Source organism: Thunnus maccoyii, chromosome 24 (assembly GCF_910596095.1).
Source record: "Thunnus maccoyii chromosome 24, fThuMac1.1, whole genome shotgun sequence".
Lineage (NCBI taxonomy): Eukaryota > Metazoa > Chordata > Actinopteri > Scombriformes > Scombridae > Thunnus > Thunnus maccoyii.
This window is the reverse complement of record NC_056556.1, coordinates 13,732,146-13,756,339: the sequence shown is the minus strand read 5'-3', so window position 1 is coordinate 13,756,339 and position 24,194 is coordinate 13,732,146. Positions and strand designations below refer to the sequence as shown.

Here is a 24,194-nt window from a genome sequence, read left to right as displayed (position 1 = left end):
TGTTGATTGTCATGCACCATCTTATGGCATTTGATTAGTGCAATGCATTTTTTACAAGATTACAGTTGTGTATAATATACTGTACTTTAAGTGCTCTATTTACTAATTGAGAGGAAAAAAAAAACATCCTTTCTGTGAATATCACCAGTTTGTATAAAAATAAATAAAGGTCCTATAACTGCAACTCTCCAGTGTATTGGGTCATTCAAAAGAACTGACAGGAGAAAAGCAGTAAAACAATACTCCTATCACTGTTTTCCAGTGTTCAGTTGGCTTTTGGCTGACTCTACGGCACAATGAGCATTCTAGTTGCAGCATTCCAGCTGGCTTATGTTGACAGAGGGTGTAATCAGGTCATACCCAGAGTCAGGATAGACTGATTAAACAGCGATTCTGGGTCAAGTGGTGATTGAAATTCACTCACTTCTTTCGAAACATCTGCTTTATCTTGTCAAGATGTCGGGGGGGGGGGGGGTGGGGTGGGGCATGTGCTGTGCAGATCAATTCATTTGGGGGCAGTGCACCATGGAAATTTAATCAATCATAAAAAGCTGATTGAGTGGATTTCAAAGTGGGTTTCAATGCAGGCCTGCTTAACAGACGGTGATAGCTTCTTAACTTTATATTTGGCCAAAAATATTACACCTTTCACCGGCTACATAACATGGCTGTCAATAGATAAAAGGTAACTAAAGAATAAACCAGTTACATTCTGTGCTACAATTAAACTTAAAGTGATGTGCCCATGATACATATTTCACACTGTGGAAAGTACAAGAGGGCAAACAGGACAAGGCACTTGGTTCAAAACATAATATATATCGTTGTTTATTTTATTTTTTTCAGCTTAAGCTCAGTTAAATGCAGTTTGATGCTCCAGAACCTCCAAGTAGTCTGGCTCACTATGCAAGTTAGCCTTAAGTTCAAAGTACTCATTCTTAGTTTGCTCAAGCATGACCTTACGTGGTCTTGAGTACATAATTGTCTCCATTAGCTTTAACTCCTCCTGGTGCCCCGGGACCTGCATGTCCACAGCAGACTGAAGCTGGGGCATGTTTTTCCTAAGGTACTCTGTTATTCCAAGCTGCTGAAGCTCCTTCTCCCTCTCCAGAATGTTCCTGTACAAGGAGTTGGGATTCCCGAGAGTGACGAACTCTGCGGGGCACTCTCCTGTCATGGGTCTGAACTTTGAGCTGGGGTTTCCCGTGAGCGGAGAAGTGTTCTCCTTCTCCATGATACTCCGGCAGACGTGATGCTTGGCGCTGGGTTCGTCGAGGCTGTAATCCAAATCTGCGTCGTGCTCCTTGTGCTGGGAGCAGTAGGTGGGGTTGCGACAGATCTGCACAATGGGACTGTGTGATCTCTCCTCATACAGAGTGGCAGAGCCTGTTCTTTGTGTCAGAGTGTGGTGTGTAGTTTTCTGCCCGTACATGCTGTAATGTAAGTGAATGGGACTGCTGCTGGTGTTTTCTCTGGGCTGCTCCTCTGCTGCTTTTTTCTTTGCCCTCCGCCGCCGACGGTGTACCACAAACACCACCAACCCGGCTGAGCAGAATATAATCATGAGGACAAAAACAAGAAGGCTTAAGATGAGCACAGAGAGTGGGACGGTCTCTGTAAGTGAGCTGAGCAAACCCCTGCCAGCGCTGTCAGGCCCCAGCGTAGCTGTCACACTTTCCTCCCCACCTGGGGGCAAAGAGTAATAGGTCCCTAAACCGGGACAGAGCACCTCATGACGAAGGCTTCTCAGCTCAGCCTGCATCACTTTCTTTGGGGTGTGACACAAAATGGAGCCCACCACTGTGTCCTTTCTGAGTTTCTCTACCCATTGTTTGAGGCTGAGCAAGTCACAGCTGCAGTCCCAGGGGTTGTCCTCTAAATAAATCTGCTCTAGTGAGTCGAGTTGATCAAGCACATTGCTCACTGGCAGGTGCATAAGTAGATTTTTCCTCAGGTTTAATTTGGTGAGGGGCACATTGCGAAATATCTGTGCTGGAAGGGAGCTGAGCAGGTTGTTATTTAATGACAACAGCTTCAGGTTTGGCAGGGGATTAAATGTGCCTGGAGCAATCTCTTTGATAAGGTTGTATTCCAGATACAGGTATTCAAGGTTGTGGAGTCCCACAAACATTGTGGAGAACAGTTTTTCAATTCTGTTGCCATTCAAATACAGTTTTTTCAAACTGCTCAAGCTGAGGAAAGTTTCATTGTCAATGTAATCAATTCTGTTGTTTGCCAAGTTGAGCAATTCTAAGCTATCGTATGTGACAAAATCATATTTCAAGAGTTTTTGAATCATATTTCCTGTCATGACCAGTTTAGTGGGACTTTGCTGAAGTATTCCGATATCTGAAACCTTTTGAATTCCCCGGTCCTGACAATGCATCAAAAACCCAGCCACAGGGTGATTGTGACAAGAACAGTGTTCCACACAAGGACTGCCGGGAATGTGAGATGGCGTTGGTGCCTTGGCGTCATCTTTGGCGTTGATCAACTTGGGAATCTGAGATACTTTGGATGAGGGAGTAACAACCATATCCAGTGACTTTGACGGCTCCTCCAGGTTAATGTCTGCATGGGATGGGCAGAGAACATCCCGCTTGACTTTAGCTAGAATTGTCCCCTTAAGGTGGTGTGGCGTGCTGCAGATCACATCCCCGATAGCTGACTGGGCCCTCATGTTCTCCATCCAGATTTTTAAATGTAAAATATCACAGTCACAGACCCAATCATTATCCTCGAGGAGAAGTTCCATTATCCGTCCGATGTGCTCCAAAAACCCGACATAAGGCAGCGTCTGGAGCTTGTTGCCACGTAAGTCCAGGTGGGTGAGGGGCACGAACCGGAAAATGTTGCTGGGTAAAAACCCAATGGAATTATCATTGAGGATGAGGACCTTGAGGCGGATCAGTTTGTTGAAAGCTCCCGGCTCAATGACCCGAATGAAATTTGTGTCAGCTTGGAGGAACTCCAAATTCACCAGGCCTTGAAAAGTGTCCTCTTTCAGAGTGACGAGGAAATTGCTATTTATGTGGAGTTTTTTCAGTGAACCGAGAGTGCTAAAGACCCCTGGTTCCAGCTCTTGTATGCTATTACCCCCGATGTGCAGGGAAAGAGCATTCTTAAACCCTTCCATTTCCTCAGCGCGGAGCTCAACCAAGTCGTTTTTGTAAAGGTTCAGGTGGAAGGGCACACCTGACGGGACTTTGATTTGGGAGATTTTGCTGATGTTTCTCTGCTCGCAGTTAAGATAAAGGATGCCATCTTTCCCCTCGCAGGAGCACAAGGAGTCACAAGACTCACTAATAGAGGATGATGCCTGTGAGGGATGGATATCTTGGGATCGGGCCGCAGTGAGAAACAAGCCGATGAAAATGATACAGGGCAGCATTTCGGTCTGAGATATCTGTGAAGAAAGGACAGAAGCATAGGCAGAAGGGGTGGGGAGAAAGAAAAAAAAAGAACATTAAGTGTACATAGTTTACAAGTCATGCAAAGGTTGACACATACATAGTTCTGAACAATTGTTCTGTTTTAATGTCTGAAACTGTTAAATGATATTCAATCCCAGATGACACAAATGTCATACAAGTTTCATGTGTTGCAATACATGAACTTTGGTTGTAGTGTCTGTAAAAGTGTAATAGCATAAAATGACATTTATGGGTGCATCATATGCATGACAGGAAGTCACACTCATCTTGGATGAAAGACTTTGTGTAGTGAAGAATTGTCTTTATTTAGTAAAAATGCATGAAAAATATATAACCGGAAAAGGCAAACTGTGTTTACGTGCCCACTCTTCTACACTCCTTTATATCTGTAAAAAAAAAATGAGACTGAGTTTTAAATGTATCTTCATAAAATTATCAGTATATGTGTTCTTTTCTTATGAATGTTTTATGTCTGTGTGGGCTTTATACTTATACTTAGCAATGTTGCGTCCTGTGTGCACTTGAGGAACGGCAGTTAAACCAAGTGTAGCAGCTAATAATCCATATAAAACAGTCATCAGAATCCACAGTATCTACATGGACGCTGCATTTTACCAATGAGTAAATAGATTTCACAGGTTGAGCAATGATAGCAAGACAGCATCTCTTTCCAGTTTCTCACAGTAGGATAATGGTAAATTTGAAAAAAAAACAAAACTTTTTCATTTGACCAATTTTTCTGCCCTTTATATACAGACCCATCTGAACAGAGACTCAGTGTGAGTCATACAAATGCAGAAGTCAGTTCAGTCCATTTCAAGCCCATGTCAAGGCTACATTTTAAATAAAGGCATTCTACACAAGGAACTGAAAATGAATTGCTGTGTCTTCATTGTGCAACCATTTAACTCTCGCTCGACTGGACTGAACGTGAATTAATCACAAACTGAGCTTAGATTCATCAATCAGATTTATTTTGCTGTAAATCTGATGTTAATCCAATGGACTTCCTTGCTTTGTTCCAACATGTTCTCCAAGCAGTGTACCAAAGCATCTCACGCAGCACTGTCTACTGAAAATATGTTCAACCGAACTCTCTGGAAGTCATTTTGAATGACAAGAGAATTGCTGAAATGTGATGATGAGAGGCCTCTGCACCACATCTCAATCTATTACATTCATTTGACTAAAATCACAATGGATCAAAGGCTTGATGATCCTCAGGGGATTAGTGGAGAAGTATACACATCTTCCCATAATCAAGGATAACTAGATACCCACAGTTAACTCAGAAATCCTCAATCCTCAAGAATTCTTCAAAGAGATAAGACATGGAAAGATGACAGGGTGGCACAGCTGCTCATGTTAAAGTATCCGATTAGCATCTGTAAAGCTTAATTCTAACAAGACTAGGCAAGCCTAGTTCAGCCAATTGGAGAAAAACAATGTTTGTCAGAGACTGAAACCTCTCTGAGACATAGGGTGCATTTTTCAAGGGGTGGTTGCAATTTTCTGTGCCCTAAAGCAGATAGGTGGTTTGGAATGTTGATTGACTCACTCTGGTGATGCACAACACAACTTCCTGGTGCGGCTGAGGATGTTAAAACTCTCAAACTCCAGTAACAAACAGATTTATCTAGGCTATATGCTGCCAAGATGTAAGTACAGATAGATCTGGCTACTGCAAGTGTTGAGTATGTGTTGTGTGTGTTAAGCATTTCTTACATTGGGACAGAGACCAGCCCCCTGACAGTAACTTTTTAACTTTTAACTGGCACTGGGACAAGGTGCCGCTGATAACGGGAATAAACGCACTCAAAAGCCACCTCACGTAACTGAACGCGTCACCCAGGTGATATTATCTGTGACAGAAGCGGCATTGTGTGCATGTACAGGCAGGTGATACGCAGAATCTGCATGCACAGTGATCAGTTCGCTATATGCTCTGGTGGAAGAGCGCACTTGATCAGTGTATCAAACCAAAACAGGCAGCGCTCACTTTCAGGTTGTGGTAGGCGACTAGTGGGGCCTGCTTTAGTGTTTGATAAATTGATGAACTGATCAAACTGTGTATCCAAGAACCCTTACCCGGACTAAATTATGTAATATCAGCTGGACTTTTCTTGTAGATTAGTCACGGAAAATGAGAACCTTGCAAGTTTTCCTTTCCAACAAAAAAGTTGTAGCATGACGTGTTTGAGACATTGCGTGTCCTGCGATGTGACTATTCCATATGCGCACATTGTGATGCCAATGCTGAAATGATATATTGTGCAGCCCTATCTCTTAAATCGTAGCTTCACTATTGCCTTTTCTTTCTTTTTCCCGTTTTTTGCCTCTCACTCACTCAGTACATTTTTTTATGCTGTTGGGCAAAGTCAAAATTATTGATGACAACCAAGTGACACTATCCCCAGCATCTTTGATGTACTCAGACATATACTCCATAGTCACTCTAAACTTTCCAGCATGAACAAATCTAGACTAAAACTCTTCACTCCACTCCACAAAACTGTAAACTACTATAGAGAATACTAGAGAATATGAAACGCTTATCATCACATGAGCAAAGAAACAAGAATTAAAATAAACACACACTCCTCTCACCAAAAGAAAATAAATAATACATATCATGACTGATGACATACCTACAGAGTGAAAAACAAGTTCACAAACTGAATGCACTAACAATTCCTCTCACTAATTTCTACGGGGAATCACCGCAACATCAGACAGAATACAACAGAATAATTGGCTGCATGTTTTCACCTAGGGGGACATCCAGTGCTCTGTGTCTGACTGCACAGCAGTACAACAATACAGAGACACACCATTTAAAAATCTTTCAAAATGACAAGTAACTTATTATGTAATTAACTAAACCAGTAATTGTACACAGAAAATTATAGAAATTATTGTATAAAAAATGTCTCTGAGATGGTAAACAGTTATTTTTGGGAACTAAAAGCAATTTTGCATTTTGGAGGGACATTTTTCACATCATCTTCATACATCTTGCTGAACTGAAATTGTTAGATGTATTTCTTGGTGACATTAATTTACCATACCAGTAACGAATACATACATTAAAATATTATGGAGATACACACCTGGAACAAAAGGAAATTATATGTGCTATGATATGGCTTATGTTTTTAGAAATACTCAATATTTGTGTGAAAACAATGATAGAAATGTGAAGTTTCACCTTGTCAAAACCTTCAGGCTGTGAATCTCGCACATTCTGAACACTAGAACCCTTTAGCGTTTTTGTACATTACAATGTTTTAACACTAGAAGCACCATAGGGTAAAATTGACCCATGGCGGTTTTTCAATTGTACATTATTATGTTTTAATAAAATATTCATGTCCCCCAGTCTTTGACTTTTCCTAAAATTATGTTGTGAAGTACCCCCTACTGTTAAAAATAGTGAAGATGAATCCAGATTAAAAACACGGGCATTTATACCTCTAACCGCCCCCTTATATGAAACGCATTTATTTTAGTGTGGTTCATGTTTAAACATTCTAAGTTGCTAGGCAACGATATATGTTGGATTGTGTGATCTGACAACTACGTCAAGTCATTATTAAATTATAAAAAGATCAGTGGAGAATGACCTGCAGAAAAACCTTCACCAAGTGCCTGAAGCGCAGAGAAGCTACACTTCAAATGCAGTCAAGGTGCTGAATGTCTGCTCAAAGTGTGTTTGATGGACAAGTATAATCAGATGTGTTCAAATGAAGATGATGTAGACTACTCACAAACGTACATTGTGTGTAAAACTTATTTTAGTTAATTAATTATTCATTTGTTTTTGTTTTGCCATGTTACCATTTATTGTTTATAGGCTATTTAGTCTAATTTGCAAGTTGCCTTACTCTGTTTCCATGAATGGAACCAAAAGAGAAATCTATATTTGCATTATGATGTTATAAATATATATATATATATATATATATAAAAAGCTTTAATGGTTACCTCAAGTTTCTTGATGATGTTGTCTTATTCACATATTGTTGAATTGCCTTACTTAATAATTGATTAGGTGAAATTGTTCGCTTGACATTGTCATGTCGATTTTGTTGCAACATTAAATCACCCATAAGTTTCTCATTATTGTCCATTTGGGGTATTTAGGCTACTTTGGTAATTTAAATAAGACTTAATAAATCTTGAAGGTCATACAAAACGATTAATGCTCTTTTTAGCACATTTTTTAGTATTAGACATGCAGTAGCCAGGGGTACGGGTAAATTTTACCCATTGGCAATTTTAAGTATATAGCGTTAAAGTCTGTTAAAGTGACTTTGACTCCTGGACATCACAGCAAGCAGAGAAATGACCATTTTAAACCAATAATGGGCAGAAAATGGGGATATGTGATTGTCTATGAGCTCCAATAACCCATTTTTTTCAATAGAAGATAATGTGGAGAAATATAATTACACACAGAAATCTAATTTGTCAAACCTATTAAATATGCATTGTTTAGACAGTGCTATTCAGAAAATAACTTCAACCTTGCACACAAGAGTATCTTTGGCCATTTCATTGTCATCATTTATCTGTATTTGCTTGTTCTTGTGTCTGGTGGTGGTCATGGTACCCGAGGCACTCACCTCTGTGACCCTGAAGGCTCAAAAGACAATGCAAAATGAAACAAAGACTATTAACAGATGTTATCGCGGGCTGCATGATAACACTGCTGAGGGCAGATATGGATAGGCATTAGCCTCATGCACTCCATCTTCTGTATTTCGAACTGACTTCTCTAACTGATCCATTTTTCAGACAATCAATGTAGCATGGAACTCAGCGTGATGGGCGTGGGAGATGAAACGCTCTTCCGGTCCTACACTTCCGCTGTGCTATTTTCCAGATTCAAATGTGCATCTCTTGCTGTTCAGACAATTCAATTAGAGATCTACTGAGGCCCTATGAGATCTCCCCTCATGCATGTGAGTGAAGCCAACTCACCGTCCAACATCAAATGAGATGAGTTAGAAAAAACCCCCCACTAGTACAGAACTGAAGAGGGAAAGACAGCAGGGGGAAGAAAAATCTGGTGGAATATTTATCACGCTTTGAGTCCTTCTACAAGCGCTTTAACATACACAATAGGCTCTGACCACTCACAGACCCATAAATACCATGTTCACACTTTATTTGGGCCAGCGATGTACTGTATTGTTCCGGTGCAGTGAAGTGCTTCAAAATATCATGGAAATCAAATGCCCCCTCATGCGTGTAATATCATGTCACAGTGACATGGTCTCTCCTCTGTGTTTTTAGCATGCATTTTCACACAGATTAATCATGTATACCCATGTTCATATGCCACACAGATACTTCAACAGTGCAGAAAACTCTGAGAAACTGCCGTCTTCTCATATTGATCATATTTAATTATATTCACTGATAAGTCCTCAATGCTAAAAAGATAGCGAACACTAAACAGGCCTGGACATCTCTTACAATGATGTGTTCAATTGGTCCAAGTGCAACTTTTAGACTCTATTGATCCCCAAAGGGAAGTCTCTTTTGACTTAACCTCTTTCACAGGACAGTCAGAGGAAGTTCAGCCACAAACAGTAGCACCTTCAGCTGGTTATTTTAGTTCTCCTTCTTGGCTGCCTACCAGTGTACCACCAACTGGCATAATTAGACTTGAGGCATTAGATTAACTGGCACCACTGGTCTATGTAAGTGAATAAGCAAAGGAGCTTTGTATACTCTATATTACCAGACTTGCTGATGAGCCAAACTCACAGCATGCACCATTAAATATATTCACTAGAAATTACAATTGTGTTTAAACTGACGAACACATCATCTTGCTTCTTTTATTTTATTATCCAGTCTGTCCCTTCATCAACATAAAGGGTTGGATTTTGACATGGCAGACAGTGGTATTCGTTATATACATTTGGAAAACAAGGGTCGTACTGAGCATGCAGTCTTTACTGAAGAGCACATGTGCCTTTGCTTTCCATTGATTTTACACGGTTCATACACCAGACCATCAGAGCGCTGCAGTACCACTTATTTTTATCCTCTATATATTTGTCATACTTTGCAGTGCATTGACATACACACAGTACAGATACAGTGTGTGGCAACACAACATGAACCTGGATTTGAACTGTACAGAGTAGCGTGCACACTATCTAGTTGACAGTTTAGGACATTATTTTTAGATAATATGAACATAGCTGTAGTCATGTTCTGTCCTTGTCACTGTCAGAGTAAGTAAAGCATGCTGAAGCCACATATAGCCCATAAGGCAGAAGTCTAATTCCTTTTCCTGTAGCGTGAGGCAACTTGATGTACGGGTATAAAAGGCTTGTTATCCCTAGTGGCACCCGACAGATAGAGCCATTCTTCCAACCATATTTGAGTTTTAAAACATTGAATGAATATCTTGTGGGTACTATAGAATTTTCTTGCTTTTCAACTTGTTTTAAGAAGCTGCAGTCGGTTCGTTCTTTGCACTTTATGACCTCAGTCCTCCTCATTGCTAGGCTAACTGCAGTCATGGTGATTTATGGGTCTTGACAATGGGGAGGTTGAAGGAGTAAATTTTAATTCACTGAAGTCCGAGGTTTCCTGTCAGAACCGTATAAATAGTGTGTAATATACTGATGTGTCATCTGCATGTCTGAAAGCTAAAATGTAAATGTAATATGCACTCCACAAGAAGGATCAAACATTATGATACTAAATTCCAGGTAGGTAGAAATTGTATGTGTAAAAGTAAGAGTGCAGAGAATGGTGCATACTTTCCCCAAGTTTCTGAAGTGGTCTGTTTTTCTATTCATCTGCTTTCCTTTGAGATATCTCCAATGTCAATAAATATTGAGCACCATTTGCAGCTCAAAATAACATCAAGTACACCAAATGGACCAAACATGTTTGCTTTTAACAATTAAATCAACCCCACATTCTCCACCTGGATGTGAGTTGGCTTGATTCCACCTGCGTTGCATTCCAGCTATGACGTGGCCACCAGAGGTGATCGCGGCCACTCTAGTCAATGCTTGTGATTCCACCAGACGCACTGCAGCACGTCTCCCAGTGGGGTATGACACCCTGTAAAGGAGGGAACAAAACTACGTCGCAGCCGGAACGTGACACAGCCGTGCTCTGTGGAATCAAGGCGTTAAGCTATGTCGACCCATAGTTCCTCCACCAACTGCTCTACCATGCAGAAACAAAGATCCTTTTGGCGGTGTTGTTAGCACGCAGCCTTGGTGACCAAGGGAGCGAGGATCATACCCTATGCTTGGTTGGCTGCTACAAGGGTTACGTCTTAAGAATCATCAGTGGCCTGTTAAGAAGCTAGATCAGCTGTGTGCTTTCTCATGTCATGCAGCAGTTGTATTAGCTGGCAGCTGATCATATACTAAGATATATGCAGCGCAGCCTGATATACTGGGATGCTTTCCACATAGAAACCTCACATCTATAGTCCATGAAAATAAACCTATACAAGTACAAAGAGTTTCTCTCACTTGCTACCTTGTGTACTGCATAGCCTCCTCTTCACTTACTGTTCTCTGCTGGTGGGCCTTAATTTCTGATAACGAACATATGCATGATAGAACTAATAATAGAAGCACAGAGTGTGTGTGGAGAGAAGGCGGCTGAGCTCCCCTGGCAAGCGTGATTTAGCAGGCTTGCATTTCAAATGGTCTGTTTAACTAATGCGCAGTAATTAGTTCTCCAGAAATGAGCAGGCGGATTACACTAGTGTATAGTGGCATCAAGGTATGTTTTGTAAGGAAAGACATCTGCACCAAACAGATGTATATTTTTTTTCTGTGTACATTATTGCCGCTTTAAAAAAAAAAAAAAAAGGGACACACTCTATTCAGGAGTGACTCATCACTGCCCAGCAGGACTGGAAAATTGTAGATAAATTCATACAGAATACTCAATACAGATGCAGCTGTATCTGCAAGGTCTTGCACCTCACAAGCAAAGCAAATATAGGAAAAAATAAATTCTTATGATTGTTGCACAGTAATATAGTTTTGGTGCTTATATTAAAGTTTTGTAAAGTTGAGTCAAGCAAGTATGGAGTATTCATGTTCCACCTTAAGTTAGCAGATGTTTTACATTGTCAACTTAAGTCTCTTCAGTCTTTATCTGTTCTCAGCTGTTTGAATTGGCCATTTAAATGGCATACCTACTCTCAGTTAAAGGCCACAGGGTAATGGTAATGACAGTCTTATGATTCACTCTGTAAATAGGTGTAGATCTGCTGTCTGATACAAGACTTCAGTCTGCTTACTGAGGATAAACAATATACATCTAGGAAATACTGTGTAGTGTCTGTGAAACAGCACTGTGGGTACAGGACTGACAGGTTAATCAAAGCATAGCATTGTACACACTTACGTATGACATGCACACTTACATGCCTAAAGATCAACTTACATTAATATATTATATTATCCAAATTGAGTACCATCTGTTTTATTTAGATTACACTACCATGCATGTATTTCTGCTGTTTGTGGCATCCTTATTTGGCAGATAATTAGTTGTTAAGATAATTGGTCCTATACTGTATGCTTACAGTTTTTCAACAAAATCCTGCTGAGTTTACTAATTGGACAAACTACCATAAAGTCATAAGCTGTTTTTTATGATCACATCTGCCAGTGGATGTAGTCATTACTAACAGCTGAGCAGAATTCATTTAAAAGACAATTAGTGAAGAAATATGTTTTATAAAAGAAAAAATGTAGATAAAATACAATAGCTGGGTTAGTGTGCAGTGCTACATACACATTTGACAAGTTATAAGTAGATGCACATTTTTAAAATTTGAATAGAGTTGGAATATTTGAATTTGTGGACCCAATGCATGTCCATGAAAAGAATAAAAAAAAAGAATAAATAAGACAATCACCAGCTTTCAGTCTAGAGGATTAGCTTTCAGCGAACCAAGCAAAAAATATATCCAAAATTCCCTTAGCTCTGTGTTGAAGAAAACTAATAAACAGGACAGAAGATTAGCACAGTCACGGACTATCTTCCTGTTTGAGAAACGTGCACTTGCAAGTTTTACCTCTGCCAGAAAATCACTGGTTGGATCATTTATACCCCCAATTCTGATTTTCTCTGAGCTCTGCCCTCTCCCTATTTATTCACTAGACACTTCCATAATTCATTTCAGTGTCATATTGGGATCAGTGTGTTGCTTTATGATGCCGAGCCAACAGTAGAACTAAAACTCCACCCATTTGATACTCTGAGTAGACTGAAGCAAATGCCTGAGGGAAATTCAGTCTACAACCAACGGAAATAATAATACTTGTTAGAACTGCCAGTTTCAGACAGAGTGGCCTTTAACAGTCCAAAAGATAGAGAGTGGACTTCTGACTTGATTTGTAGAAAACACAGATGACTCCTAAATCCTACTCTGCAATACTCAACAAAATAGCTGGTTAGAAGATGGATGAGCAGATGGAAATCAGTTAGCAACTTTGTGCATGATACTGACACAAATCCACAAAAAAAGCCCTATACAGTTGATAATAAAAAACACTTTCATATACCAGGATGTATGCTTCTGTTTTGCCAAAAAAAAGAGATATAAAAAATAGAGGTATGAACTTTTGATAGAACCTTTCCCAAAATTTGATCAAAGGCATGCGCTTTATAAAGCAGTATTTAGAGTAGGCAAACACATCAAGGTTTTGTCCATAGGTCAATTACTCCTACATCCTCAAACACAAACTGAGGCAATTACCATTAAATCAAAATATAACAGTCGCTAAAGTTGAAATGTGGTTAAAGCAGCAACTTTAATAGATTTAGTTCAAGGTATCTTGTGGTTTTTTTTTTTTGGCCTCCAGTTTTTCTTTTTTTTTTTTTAGATCAGGTCCTGTGGCTGAGTTAATTGAGTGTCTGATGACTTAACAACTACAGAGACTTGAGCTGACCTGCACCGTCTTACTGAACAAGACCTTTCAAGACCAATTAAGTAGGAATGCCACAGCGGGCAGTTAAGAAGCTGGACAGCATTCTAAAGCTCCTGTTTAAACCTGTTAAAAGAACAAAGCCTTCAAAGTCAAATGAAAAAAAAAAAAGAAACACCTCAACATCCATAAATCCCTATTTGTTCTTTTGATGGATTACTGCCAGGCACCTTAAAATGCTTAGACTCATAACAGAAACTTAAGATTAAATACATTTACAGACAACACAACACGTACTGCATGTCTGGCGTAGGTAGTGTGTGCATATCACGCATGACATTGATGGAACAGAAGAGAGTGTTGCATTTCAAACAAAGGTAGTGAGGTGTTTATCATCCTGAATAATTGGCTCACTGAGCATTTCATCAGAACACTAACCACAGCCCATCATATTCCATGTGCTACTTTCAAACAGCGGGTTTTTCAATATTTATAAGGCATTCAGCAAGGTAGATAGAAGACTCAGCACCTGTCACTTTATAAGTAAACAAAACCGTATTGCGGTGTGCATTGTTATTTCTGTAAAATGTTCAGCAACACACCCTAAAAAGGAAAAAAATATGAATCTGTTGTGCTGAAAATGAATTTCAATGCTGTTTCTACATTTGGACTGGGGCTCCTAAATTTTTTAATAAGGAGCACCAGTGCTCCTACTGGGAAAAAAGTGAGATTTCTATTGACTCCAGTAAGACATCCACTGACCTGAAGCTCCCATTTCCAACATGTCTTTTGACAGAGAGGTTTATAACAAGAAGATCTTTTAGTGAAAGAGTTTTGTTTTTCCCCTCCAGGTGTTTGAGCTAACACATTCTTGGACAACAGCAGTACAACAAAGAGTGACTTGGCACAAACATCGAGAGTTACTTTTAATAATACAGAATGCCTTGTCGGACAATTACATAGAAAGCATTTTACAGGAGTGCCTTTTATAATATATTATAATACCGCTAATTTACACTAGCAGTAAGCATAAAACACCAAGGACCTAGCCAAGCAGCAGAGGAGTTCAATCTTTTCCCACTTTTTCTCCTCATTCACTTGGAGGTCACCAACCAACAGTTGCGTGCATCCACTAATACTTACAAGTCAGACTGCTTTTGCCTGGGGGCTGTAACAGAGAATGAGAAGGAGACTAAGACAAAAAAGGCGAGATGGTGAGACTTGTTGCATCCAGCTATGGGTTGTTTCATTTCAGCCTGACACGGGATAGCAGATTACAGCCCCCCCTCCCCTCCTCCTTACACTCTATTGCTTTAGCGTGCATGCGTGCGAGTGTGTATTTTGCGCTCGTGCGTGTGCCCTCAGCCTTGTTTATGTGCGAGTGTGCGCTCTAACCGTCTATCAACTTCTCGGAGTGCCCTGCAGTGTTCTCAGGCACCAATTATGGTGGGACTTGTCCCTTTTTTCCTCTGTATTGGAAGTGATGTGGCTTGCCCTACAGGGTCGACACCACCACTACACCCACATATCTGCAGAGATTCTGCCAGTGCCCCGCGGCCCTCCACCGCAATCCTGGAGAAATTATAATTATGACATCCACCCACTCAAGAGGCAAGAGATAGTTCAACTCCCTTGCCCCTTATTCCAACCTTCTTTTTTTTTTTTGACTGATTCAATATTCTGTGGGCTAGTGCTGCCTACTTTCTCCACGTCTTAGAGTAGCAGAGGCTCTCCAGTATATCTGCAGGCTTTGTCGGCCTGAAAATAGTGTGCTTTAATGAAGTTTCACAATGCCTCCATCCCAGTTCTAGCCCTGAGCTGATGCTCTTAAAACTGCAGAGTACTCACACTGGTCAGAACAATTTCCCTTGGGTACTTCACACAGTACAACAACAACTACCCAAACACACTTCTGTGTTTCCCTTCATTACAAGCAATTTGTTCAATGGTTATCTAACCACCAATGCACCACCTGATGTACAAGTAAACACTGAGTTATTTTTTTGAAGAATTTCCTGTGGTTAGATAATAATTGGTTGAGCAACCGAGCCCTCAAAGCCAAAAGAAACGGTGGAGATGTGTCATTTTAAATTCATAATGACATCATTCATAATCAATCGTATAGATAATGCTCAGTTTTTCCTAATTTGCTAAATTAATCCACATAGGCTCACTTGTCTGTCTTCAAAAAACGATCAATCAATAATGAAGTTATTCAGGCACATTAAACATTGGCAGTCCATACACTCATAGTACAGTGATAATAACTAAGCTGTTAGATTATTAACCATTGATTCACCCAAGCAAAAAATTGGGATCCAAACTCAATTATGCAATTCACTACTTTGAGCTAATTAAACATCCTTTCCTTCATTAACTTGCACTTAATAGGACTATAACTTCACCCTCAAACGGTACAAAAAAAATGCAGTCCTACAGGACAAAGTGCAAACCAATTAAATTAGGCTTGAATGCAGTAAAGATTTATTTAATCAGTCAGGATGTGCAGTATGGCAGTACGTGGGCTTCATTTTAACAGTACTGACGCTTTTAAATGAGACTGACTGTGGCAGACAATTTTTCTCTTCTGATCAAACAGCCTGCTTTCTGATTGGCTGAGGTTTGCTAGAAATGGTGATGCAGTCCCCATTAAACACACCTGTGACTACCAACAGTAATTATTAATATGCATACGCCACAACTATATTTAACTATAGTCAATGCCAAAAAGGAGACCAGAGAATAATGAAATACTGTGTTAGGCTTTTTTTTTTCCATTCAGGGGTCTGTTCGTCTAGAAAAATAGAGCCACTTAAAGCAAAGTTTAGGCATTTTCTGTCTGTAATAAGCGGTACTGTATTGCAGTCTTCATTTCCATAAACCTGCACAGCGCCGTAGGATACAGTAACTGTGTGTGGCATGCAGCCAGGTGTGCTCCAGGTAATTGAGCCCCCTCAGGAAAACTCACTGGTCCAGTCAAGTCCAGGCACTTGTTTTTTTTGTTGTTGTTTTTTAACAAGACTTTCCCTACTCGTAAAATCACGTTAGGGATAATTGTCTTAAGCTTTCTGTTAATTTGCACACAGCTGACATGTCAGGCCACATACTGTACATTTTACAAGAGTGTCCATTTTTAAGAAAATGGTAAAAAATAGAGAGGTAAACTGTTCTATAACATACTTCAGCTAGTTGGAACCTGCCCATAATGGACACCTGGATTCCTTGTTACCTTGGCTATCTTATAATACAGCAGACTGCAAGCCCACCTGGTCCATTAATGTACGATGCAGTACAAAGTAAATTTAAAAAAAAAAAAAAAAAAAAAAAGCATGTACAACAATAGCATTAGTGACTCTGCTTCGTGACTTACCGACTAAAACTGGTGGAAAAAAGGGCAAGGCTATTCCAAATTTTACCGGACTCAGTCCATCAGTAGATGCGGGGAACCGACGCATTGGAGAGGGACAAACCTCCACTTTCTCTCTGCTCCACCGGGCTACTTATAACAAACCAAAAAAAAAAAAAACAGGCTGACATGAGAAAACTTCACAGCCTCCGTCAGTCCACACTTGTCCTCTCGGGTCCACAGTTTTTGTTGAGTGTTCAAACGCTGTCACGCACGAGCTATTCCGGCGCCCGAGGAGCTCGCGATGAGGTTTCACTCCGGTCCCGGGATGATGAGCCGCTCTCCTCCCGCAGCCCCACCACACTTAATTATGATTAAGTTGCAGGTTCGAGCAATCAGAACCAAACAGTTATGAGAGTAAAGTGGCTATTCTTGCTTTTTTTTTTCTTTTTTAAACCAAGCATTTACAAGAATGAAAGCGCGTGCCGTCTCCAGCTCTCGCGCAGCCCCGCGCGCTCCGCGTAGTTAACCAATCTGCGATGTATTTGGAGTTGCTCCTTAATTTGCATGCTGTGGAGGTGGACTACAGAAAAGGGAAGCAGCGTCAAACTAAATATAATACATATGAGGAGTTCCGGTGATTCTTATCAGAATAAAAGCCTAGGGCTAAAAGAACCAGCGCTCTAAATGAACAACGTCATTGTTAGTGGCCTCTTTCACATAATTTCCACACATAGAGGCACAATTTTAATTTATTTCACAATGATCACATCCAATAAGCATTCTGTGACGGTTCACATTCATTCCTCTAACATTTTACAGCTAAAAATGAATTGTAATTTCATTTAGAAGGGAAAATCGACCAACTTCCGGTATTTCCCTGACTTTATCTGGTGATTTTGATACGGCTGGGAAAGCTCTGTAGCAGTTATACAAAGCTCCTCCTCTTGGAGCTTCTTACCATACCAAGTAGAAAAAAAAATACTTTCATTGATGAGCTTTAAATAGCCTGGCTGCAGCACCAAGCCCAAAATGACGAAACTAATGCTATATAATTGACAGGTAGCAACAAAAAAACAGGTTCAGTGGGAGCCTAAGCATCCTATTTAACCGTTCACAAATCATAAAACACAATAAAAGGCCCTTATGAAAGAGATAATAAGGTAAAATGTGGAATATCCAGTGGCTTAGTCTGTGTGGGGGATCGGCACAGAAGCACACTGCACACCTTCCATCATGCAGCGAACTTGGGGTTCAAGCTGGTCTGTGTCCTTGAACAAGACACTAAAGTGCTACCAGTTCCAGCAGAGCTGTGGCTCAGCCTGACCTCTGACTTCCCTGTGGCGCAGATAAAGTATCATCATTATTCCAACTCATGCCTCTGTGGGATGAGTTAAAAAGCCAAACAGTCTGATATATCAAACCACTGTCTGTAGCCTTGGAAAACAGTAGATACTGATTCATCTGCATCTAAACCCTGACTGTGATTCCCTGCAGCTTACTGGTTGATCACTTTCAGATGGGCTGGGAATGTCTCCCTCATGGTGTGGTTTTATGCGCCTGCTGCTTGAAGCCAAGTGGGTTTGTCACAGGATTAGTGTAAGTTTAACTCCCATCTGGAACATCATAGAGTGGTGCAAGACTATGCTTGACCTTACTGGTGACCCAACCTAGATATATCTTCTCAAAGGAACTGCTTAGAGGATTGAGGAAGCAGAAGTGAATAAAAGTGAAAAATTACAACCCTGGAAATACTTGAGGGCTCATAATAGAGAGTTTAGCTGCAAAATGACTGTATGAGTCATTGCAGAGTGAGAAACCTATCAGGTATATCACTTTACTAATCCATTTACACAACCTGATATCATATAAAATATTATATAAATCAATATTTAACAGTGTGTTACTTTAATGGTAGCGATAATAATTTAAAAGCAAGTGCTGTGTGCTTCGAAAAGGTTTTGGAATGTCACTCTTCAAATAACTCCCTGAGCTAGTGTCTCATTCTCTTTTAGAGTAAATAAACTGCACCATTGAGTGGCGCCTTGTTGAAAAATGCTTCCTATACAGAAGCTCTCCTGTTAATGAAAGCACATCTGTTGGTAAGTTGTTTATATACTTTTCTGTAGTAGTCCAGGTGCTTTATCACAAAGGCGTGAATTAATAAATAAGATAGCGAGATAAGATATTTGTATTGCTTTGTTGTTAATGTGGATATTGTAGGCTGGGACTAGGACCGGACTGGGCGTTGTCATTTCAACAAGAGCAGTGAAAGTTTCATTCATAACTTATCAGTTTGATCTGATAATGAGGTACTTTTTGAGCAGCAGTTACCATATTAGTGCAGATGGGACATCACTAGTCATTATTTACTGTGACTTTAAAGGCTTAAGCCGAAGAGGAGGAAGTGGATACTGAAGCTGTGAAAACAACGTCCACATGAATAATTTCGGTCAAATATTTTATTTAAAACTTTGTTTACAACTACAAAACTTCATCTCACGCCATGTGCTACATATTTCACACTGTAACTTAGTAATAGATAGATGTAATTAGCTGATTGAATTTTACACATACTATGCACATACTGCACATAGGGTGGACAAAATAAGTGAAACATTTTTGACTGTATTAATGGCCTCACAGTAAGTATCTCATCTGGTGAAGGTCATGACTTTTTCTAAGACTAATTCATTCTGATGGTAATTATTGAAGCTGTAGTTCATGGTTGTTGTAAGAAAACGTCCCATGTGTGTCTTTCAGTTACAGTGTTTGACATTCTACTTGTGACAATTATAGATACAGTTTGTTTTTTGGGATAGGTCTTGCTATTGAGTTGAGTTTCCCCTTTGCCACATTGCATAATTTTTTTTGCATTTGTTTGCATTGCAGCAACATATAGAAAGCAATTACTGGTAGAGTTTTGCCTTTTTTTAGTTGAGATTGTCAACACGGAGGCTGAAGCTGAATTAATTTTATTTATGAGGACTGTTTTTTTTGTTGTTGTTGTTTTTTTAACATTGGTTTTCTTTTAATGTTTGTTTTTCCACCATGGGATCCCTAAGATTTCCCTGCTGTAGTTTGTAGGCTTTCAGATATGGAGCCAAGACTTCCTTGCTTGCACTGCATGCATCTAGGTTTAACATTTTGTATACTGAACACCATCATTAAGCTTAAAAGCGGCCTGAAAAGTAGGGTGACACTCACAAAGGAACTTTTTGTTGGCAACACATCTGTCCTATTTTCATCATAATCATCATATACTTACTAGAATAAAAAAAAAAGCTTTGCTGCATCCACAGCGTGATCCCATGTCTGCACTTTCTCCCAGTGCTCCATCAGTAATAAGTGCGATGTTACCTCTGTGTTACCTCTATATATTGAAAGGGACACAGCAGCTATTGTATCAACACAATTACATGCCTCCCACTCATCTGATAAAGCAGCAGATAGGAGTGTTTGAGCTGAGAGAGAGCCTGGAGATATAGAAGGGCAGGAAAGCATCGGCCAACTGCAACAGCTTTATCAGAAATATTCTCATGTTAGACGTGGGTTGAAAAATCTATTGTTCACCAAATAATGCGCACTTTTTTTAAAACCTGCAACAATGCTATCCAGATTCAGTTATTTAGCGAGGTATCTGGTTTTGTTAGTTTCTGAGTTACAACTGTCCTTATACATAATTTAAGATCTCTCCAGTCACAGCGTTCTGAGACAATTCTTGTATTTCCTGAAAGTTGAGTGTCTTCTGAAGAACGTTCCTTTCCTAAACAGGGGTTTTTACATAATATTTTGCATAATGGCTCAGTAACAATATGCACAATTATCATCAATGTATTTCACAGCTGTTGTCTATCTTTTTTTCCTCTGTCAAGGTCATGTTTTCTTCTGAATTTTAGGAAACAAAAATCATACTATAGATGTGTTTCTGCCTTTGTTTGGACCTGGAGGCATTTGTATTCCTCTTCAGATTTTGCAACCCATTCAGAGTCACGTTCTCCCTGCTCCTACTTTTAGTACTTATGATGTCACCATCAGTCATCTTCATGGAAGTAGCACGGTACCCAGGAAGCCAAAGGAGCACCGCATGATGAGATTCAAAAGACAAGGGAACTTTTGCTTATCTCTGACGAGAATCTCCTCCCAAATAATGGAAGATCCTCCTGCATCTGTGTGTGTGTGTGTGTTTGTGTGTGCACAAGTGTGTTTTTGTCCTGGCCCAAGGAGCTAGCCCACCCACAGTCCTAGGCTGCACAATTCGTGTGTCGCAGTCGGAGATGTCTCACATGCTCTGCATCAGGGATTCTAGGAAAAATAAAAAAAAAATCTTGCCAGGACTCAGACTGGGTAAATTTAGTCTCGCTCCTCGCTATTTCTCCTGTCAAAAAGTAGACCCATCAGAAGAAGGACTTCCGAGCCAAACTTTAGAATCTCATCGAGTGATTTATGCTGTTCACCTCAAGCTTTCAATCGTGAAAAACTGGTCATGTAACAAAAGCCACAGTCTGGCACTGTGTTGGATTAGGGTCAACAAACACTATGTGTTGTTGGAGCTCAAAATATCTATCTTAAAGGTTTAAAAAGTATATTAAATGGGAATGATGAGTCATATTTGCACTCTTTAGAATTGAGTAACCCCTTAAGATACAGTCTTCCCTTTACATCCTACAGATTTAAGGTTGGTAAAACCATCTGATTTCACACTGCCTGGCAGTATAATATACTGCATTTTCTGTATCATCTCATCAATTCTTCATGGAATCTATGTGATGTTTACACTCTGAAATATTCAAACCCAACACTCCATGTTTTTTAAGGCTGCAGCATTCAAACACATAGACATTTACATAAAATTCAACCTATATTTGGTACCTCTCAAAACTTTAGGATGTTATAAAGTTACATAGTGGGTCAGTGGGATTTAAAAATGGATTTCTACCTGAAGCTGCCCCACCACCTAATGTGTAGGCTCAGTATCAGGTAACAGTCGTTGATAGCACCACCACAAAATCAGATGGATGTATTGTATCATGCTTTAATTAAAACTCCCACAGTAATCGTGTTTTCATTCTTTCAAATTTGCTTTGTGATATCGAGCGACAATGAGGAGGTTCGCCTCGCCTTATTACTGAATGACAGCCATTGCTGTGTGATTCCTGTGTTTATATTCTTTCATTAATTGTGACTGAAGCAACGGCGATCAAAGAGAGCAGAGGGTTTCCAGTGGAGACGGTTTTGCGGCTTTGATGCGTGTCACTGAGAATGAGTAGATAACTGAGCTTCAGCACGCTTAATGTTGTCTTCACTCTCAATCTCCACTGGCATCAGAAACCTAAAGAAAACACAAGCAGCCAAAGCTAATCAGATCAAAGTTCCTATGCAGTCTACAGTCCCGATGTGTAAGTTGCATTTTTGCGGAGGCGTACATTAGCATCATGGTGTAGGCTCTAAAGCTACGCTGTTACTTACACACAACTATAAAGGCCCTTGAAGAGGTTAATATATACTAGTATATTCAAATTTTACTCAGGCAATCGCCATCCTTTCATAACCTTTGTGATTACTGAAACACATTTTCACAGACAAACAAATCACAATCAATAAAAGATACACTTTTTCACGTTTCTAAAGTCAAGTATTGGAACACACATTTCTAAGAGATCAGATGGAGTCAGTTATGTGCCTAATGCTTTATGTAAACCGGGTATGTCTATTCCCTAACGTCCATGTTTCATTTTTCCCTTAAGTCAATTGAATGCCCCAGAGTGCCCCACTGATAAGACCAGTTGCTTCCCAAGTGCTCCTCAGGTTGGCCCGAGTGCCCTTTTAGTCAGCCAATTGCTCCTTTGGTTAGCTTAATTGCCCCAGACGTCCCCAAGGGCTCTTATGGTCAGGCCAAGTGCTCTTTTAATTAGCTCAAATGCTGTAAGGTTAGGGTTAAAGTACCCTTTACCCTAATCAGAGTCTGTGTAAAAGAAGAGGGTTTTAAATTTTCTAAGTTTAAAGAATTATTTTAGTGTCATATCATAGCCTAACTGTAGTAGTTATGAACCTTCTTTCTCACAGACTGGATGGTTTATTCACTTAAATAAAGGTCATTCTTGATACTTTAGATAATCTTAGTTGTTCGTTATCTCGCAGCTATTGTTAGCATGAAGCACTAGACCATGGAGCGCCAAAACACGGATAACTTTGGTGTCTGTCTTATCACCTGTCCTTTAAAATCTTGTTCTTAAAAAAGCCATCCTTTCATGGTTTCCTACTCGTAACAAGTCTTGAACTTTTCCAGTATACTGTAGTTACAGATGTGGTTGGACTTGTTGGATAAGGACAGTTCAGACAGAGACGCAGGGGTAAAAGAGAAAAGATCAAGGATCAGATTCAAGGCTCAAGTGGTGGACTTCTTTTGCAGTAAACAACTTGGATGACATTTACATTCAGTATGTACTGTAATAGCTGTCCCTGAAAACGACAGCCTGGAAAGTAAACACGTGCAACTTGGTTGATATTTACACACGCTAGAGCTTAAATCTTGTAATGACAGCCACTTTCATCACATCATCTAGCACTGGGGGGGTCAGCTGCTTTTGCCTTTTTGTTAACACAGTGACTTAGCATTATCACAACAAAGAATACTTCCTCTGAGTTTCAAACCCTGCCTTTTTGACAAACATGTATGAGGCTGCAATGAGGGGAGCATGTTAATTTCCCTCGCTGACTCAGGTCCAGGCTTGTAGGATATTTGATCGCTACGCTCTGGCAAGTCTAACCTGTCCTTGTGGTGTTGTGCAATAAAGGAGGAACATAATGTTTATATCCAAAGCTCAAAAACACTTATCCAGTATCCACCATTTAAAAATATTGAGGTTTCAAACACGTTTATGTCATTAAATGCATTTCATATCTGTTATTAGAGTTTCATATAAAGCATGATGGGGCATGGAAGTTTATGTTCTAGTTTTGACTTACTGGTTTTGAGCCACAACATACTTTTCTTACTTTCATTGACTGGTTTGTTTTCTACCTTGTTGCTCTCTCTGTGGTTAGCAATGATTTATGGTTTGTAATGTGGTACTTTACTGCACATTGTGGTTGTTTGTTTGGATAACCACCAAAAGGAGAAAAAGAAAAACAGAGATAATAGAGCAGCACTGCAGGCTATTGAACCTTAACTGCTTTGAGCACAACAGGAATGAGCAACTGGCTTTACTTTCACCCTCTTTGTTCATAGGTACTTTTATCACATTCCTCCTGTATTGAATCCTCTTATGCTTAATGTCACTGCTGGCTTGGAAGCAATAGAATTTCATGCACAAAAAACAAGTCCAAAGCCATGGCTGAAATTCCTACTTAAAAAAAAAAAATGCTGCATATTACAGGCATGCTTGGCAACTAAGTTTCAGGCAGTTTCAATCATTCATTCTGGCAGGGTTTTGTTGTGTTCAACGGGCGGTGCTTTGTTTTCAATTCCACTTTTAC

General features: G+C 39.9%; 1 protein-coding gene across 1 annotated transcript; it reads right to left on the bottom strand.

Annotated features, from left to right (window-relative positions):
• Positions 1–480: 480 nt before the first annotated feature.
• Positions 481–17,212, bottom strand: slitrk6 (SLIT and NTRK-like family, member 6). The gene is made up of 2 exons (XM_042404945.1): positions 16,740–17,212; positions 481–3,406 (listed from the first exon to the last, which is right to left on the bottom strand). The coding sequence occupies exon 2, from the start codon at positions 3,389–3,391 to the stop codon at positions 854–856; it is 2,538 nt and encodes an 845-aa protein (XP_042260879.1). The 5' UTR covers positions 3,392–3,406; positions 16,740–17,212; the 3' UTR covers positions 481–853.
• Positions 17,213–24,194: the final 6,982 nt, after the last annotated feature.

Coding starts and splice junctions, on each gene's coding strand:
- slitrk6 (XM_042404945.1), bottom strand. CDS start 3,391: ATGCTGCCCTGTATCATTTTCATCGGCTTGTTTCTCACTGCGGCCCGA.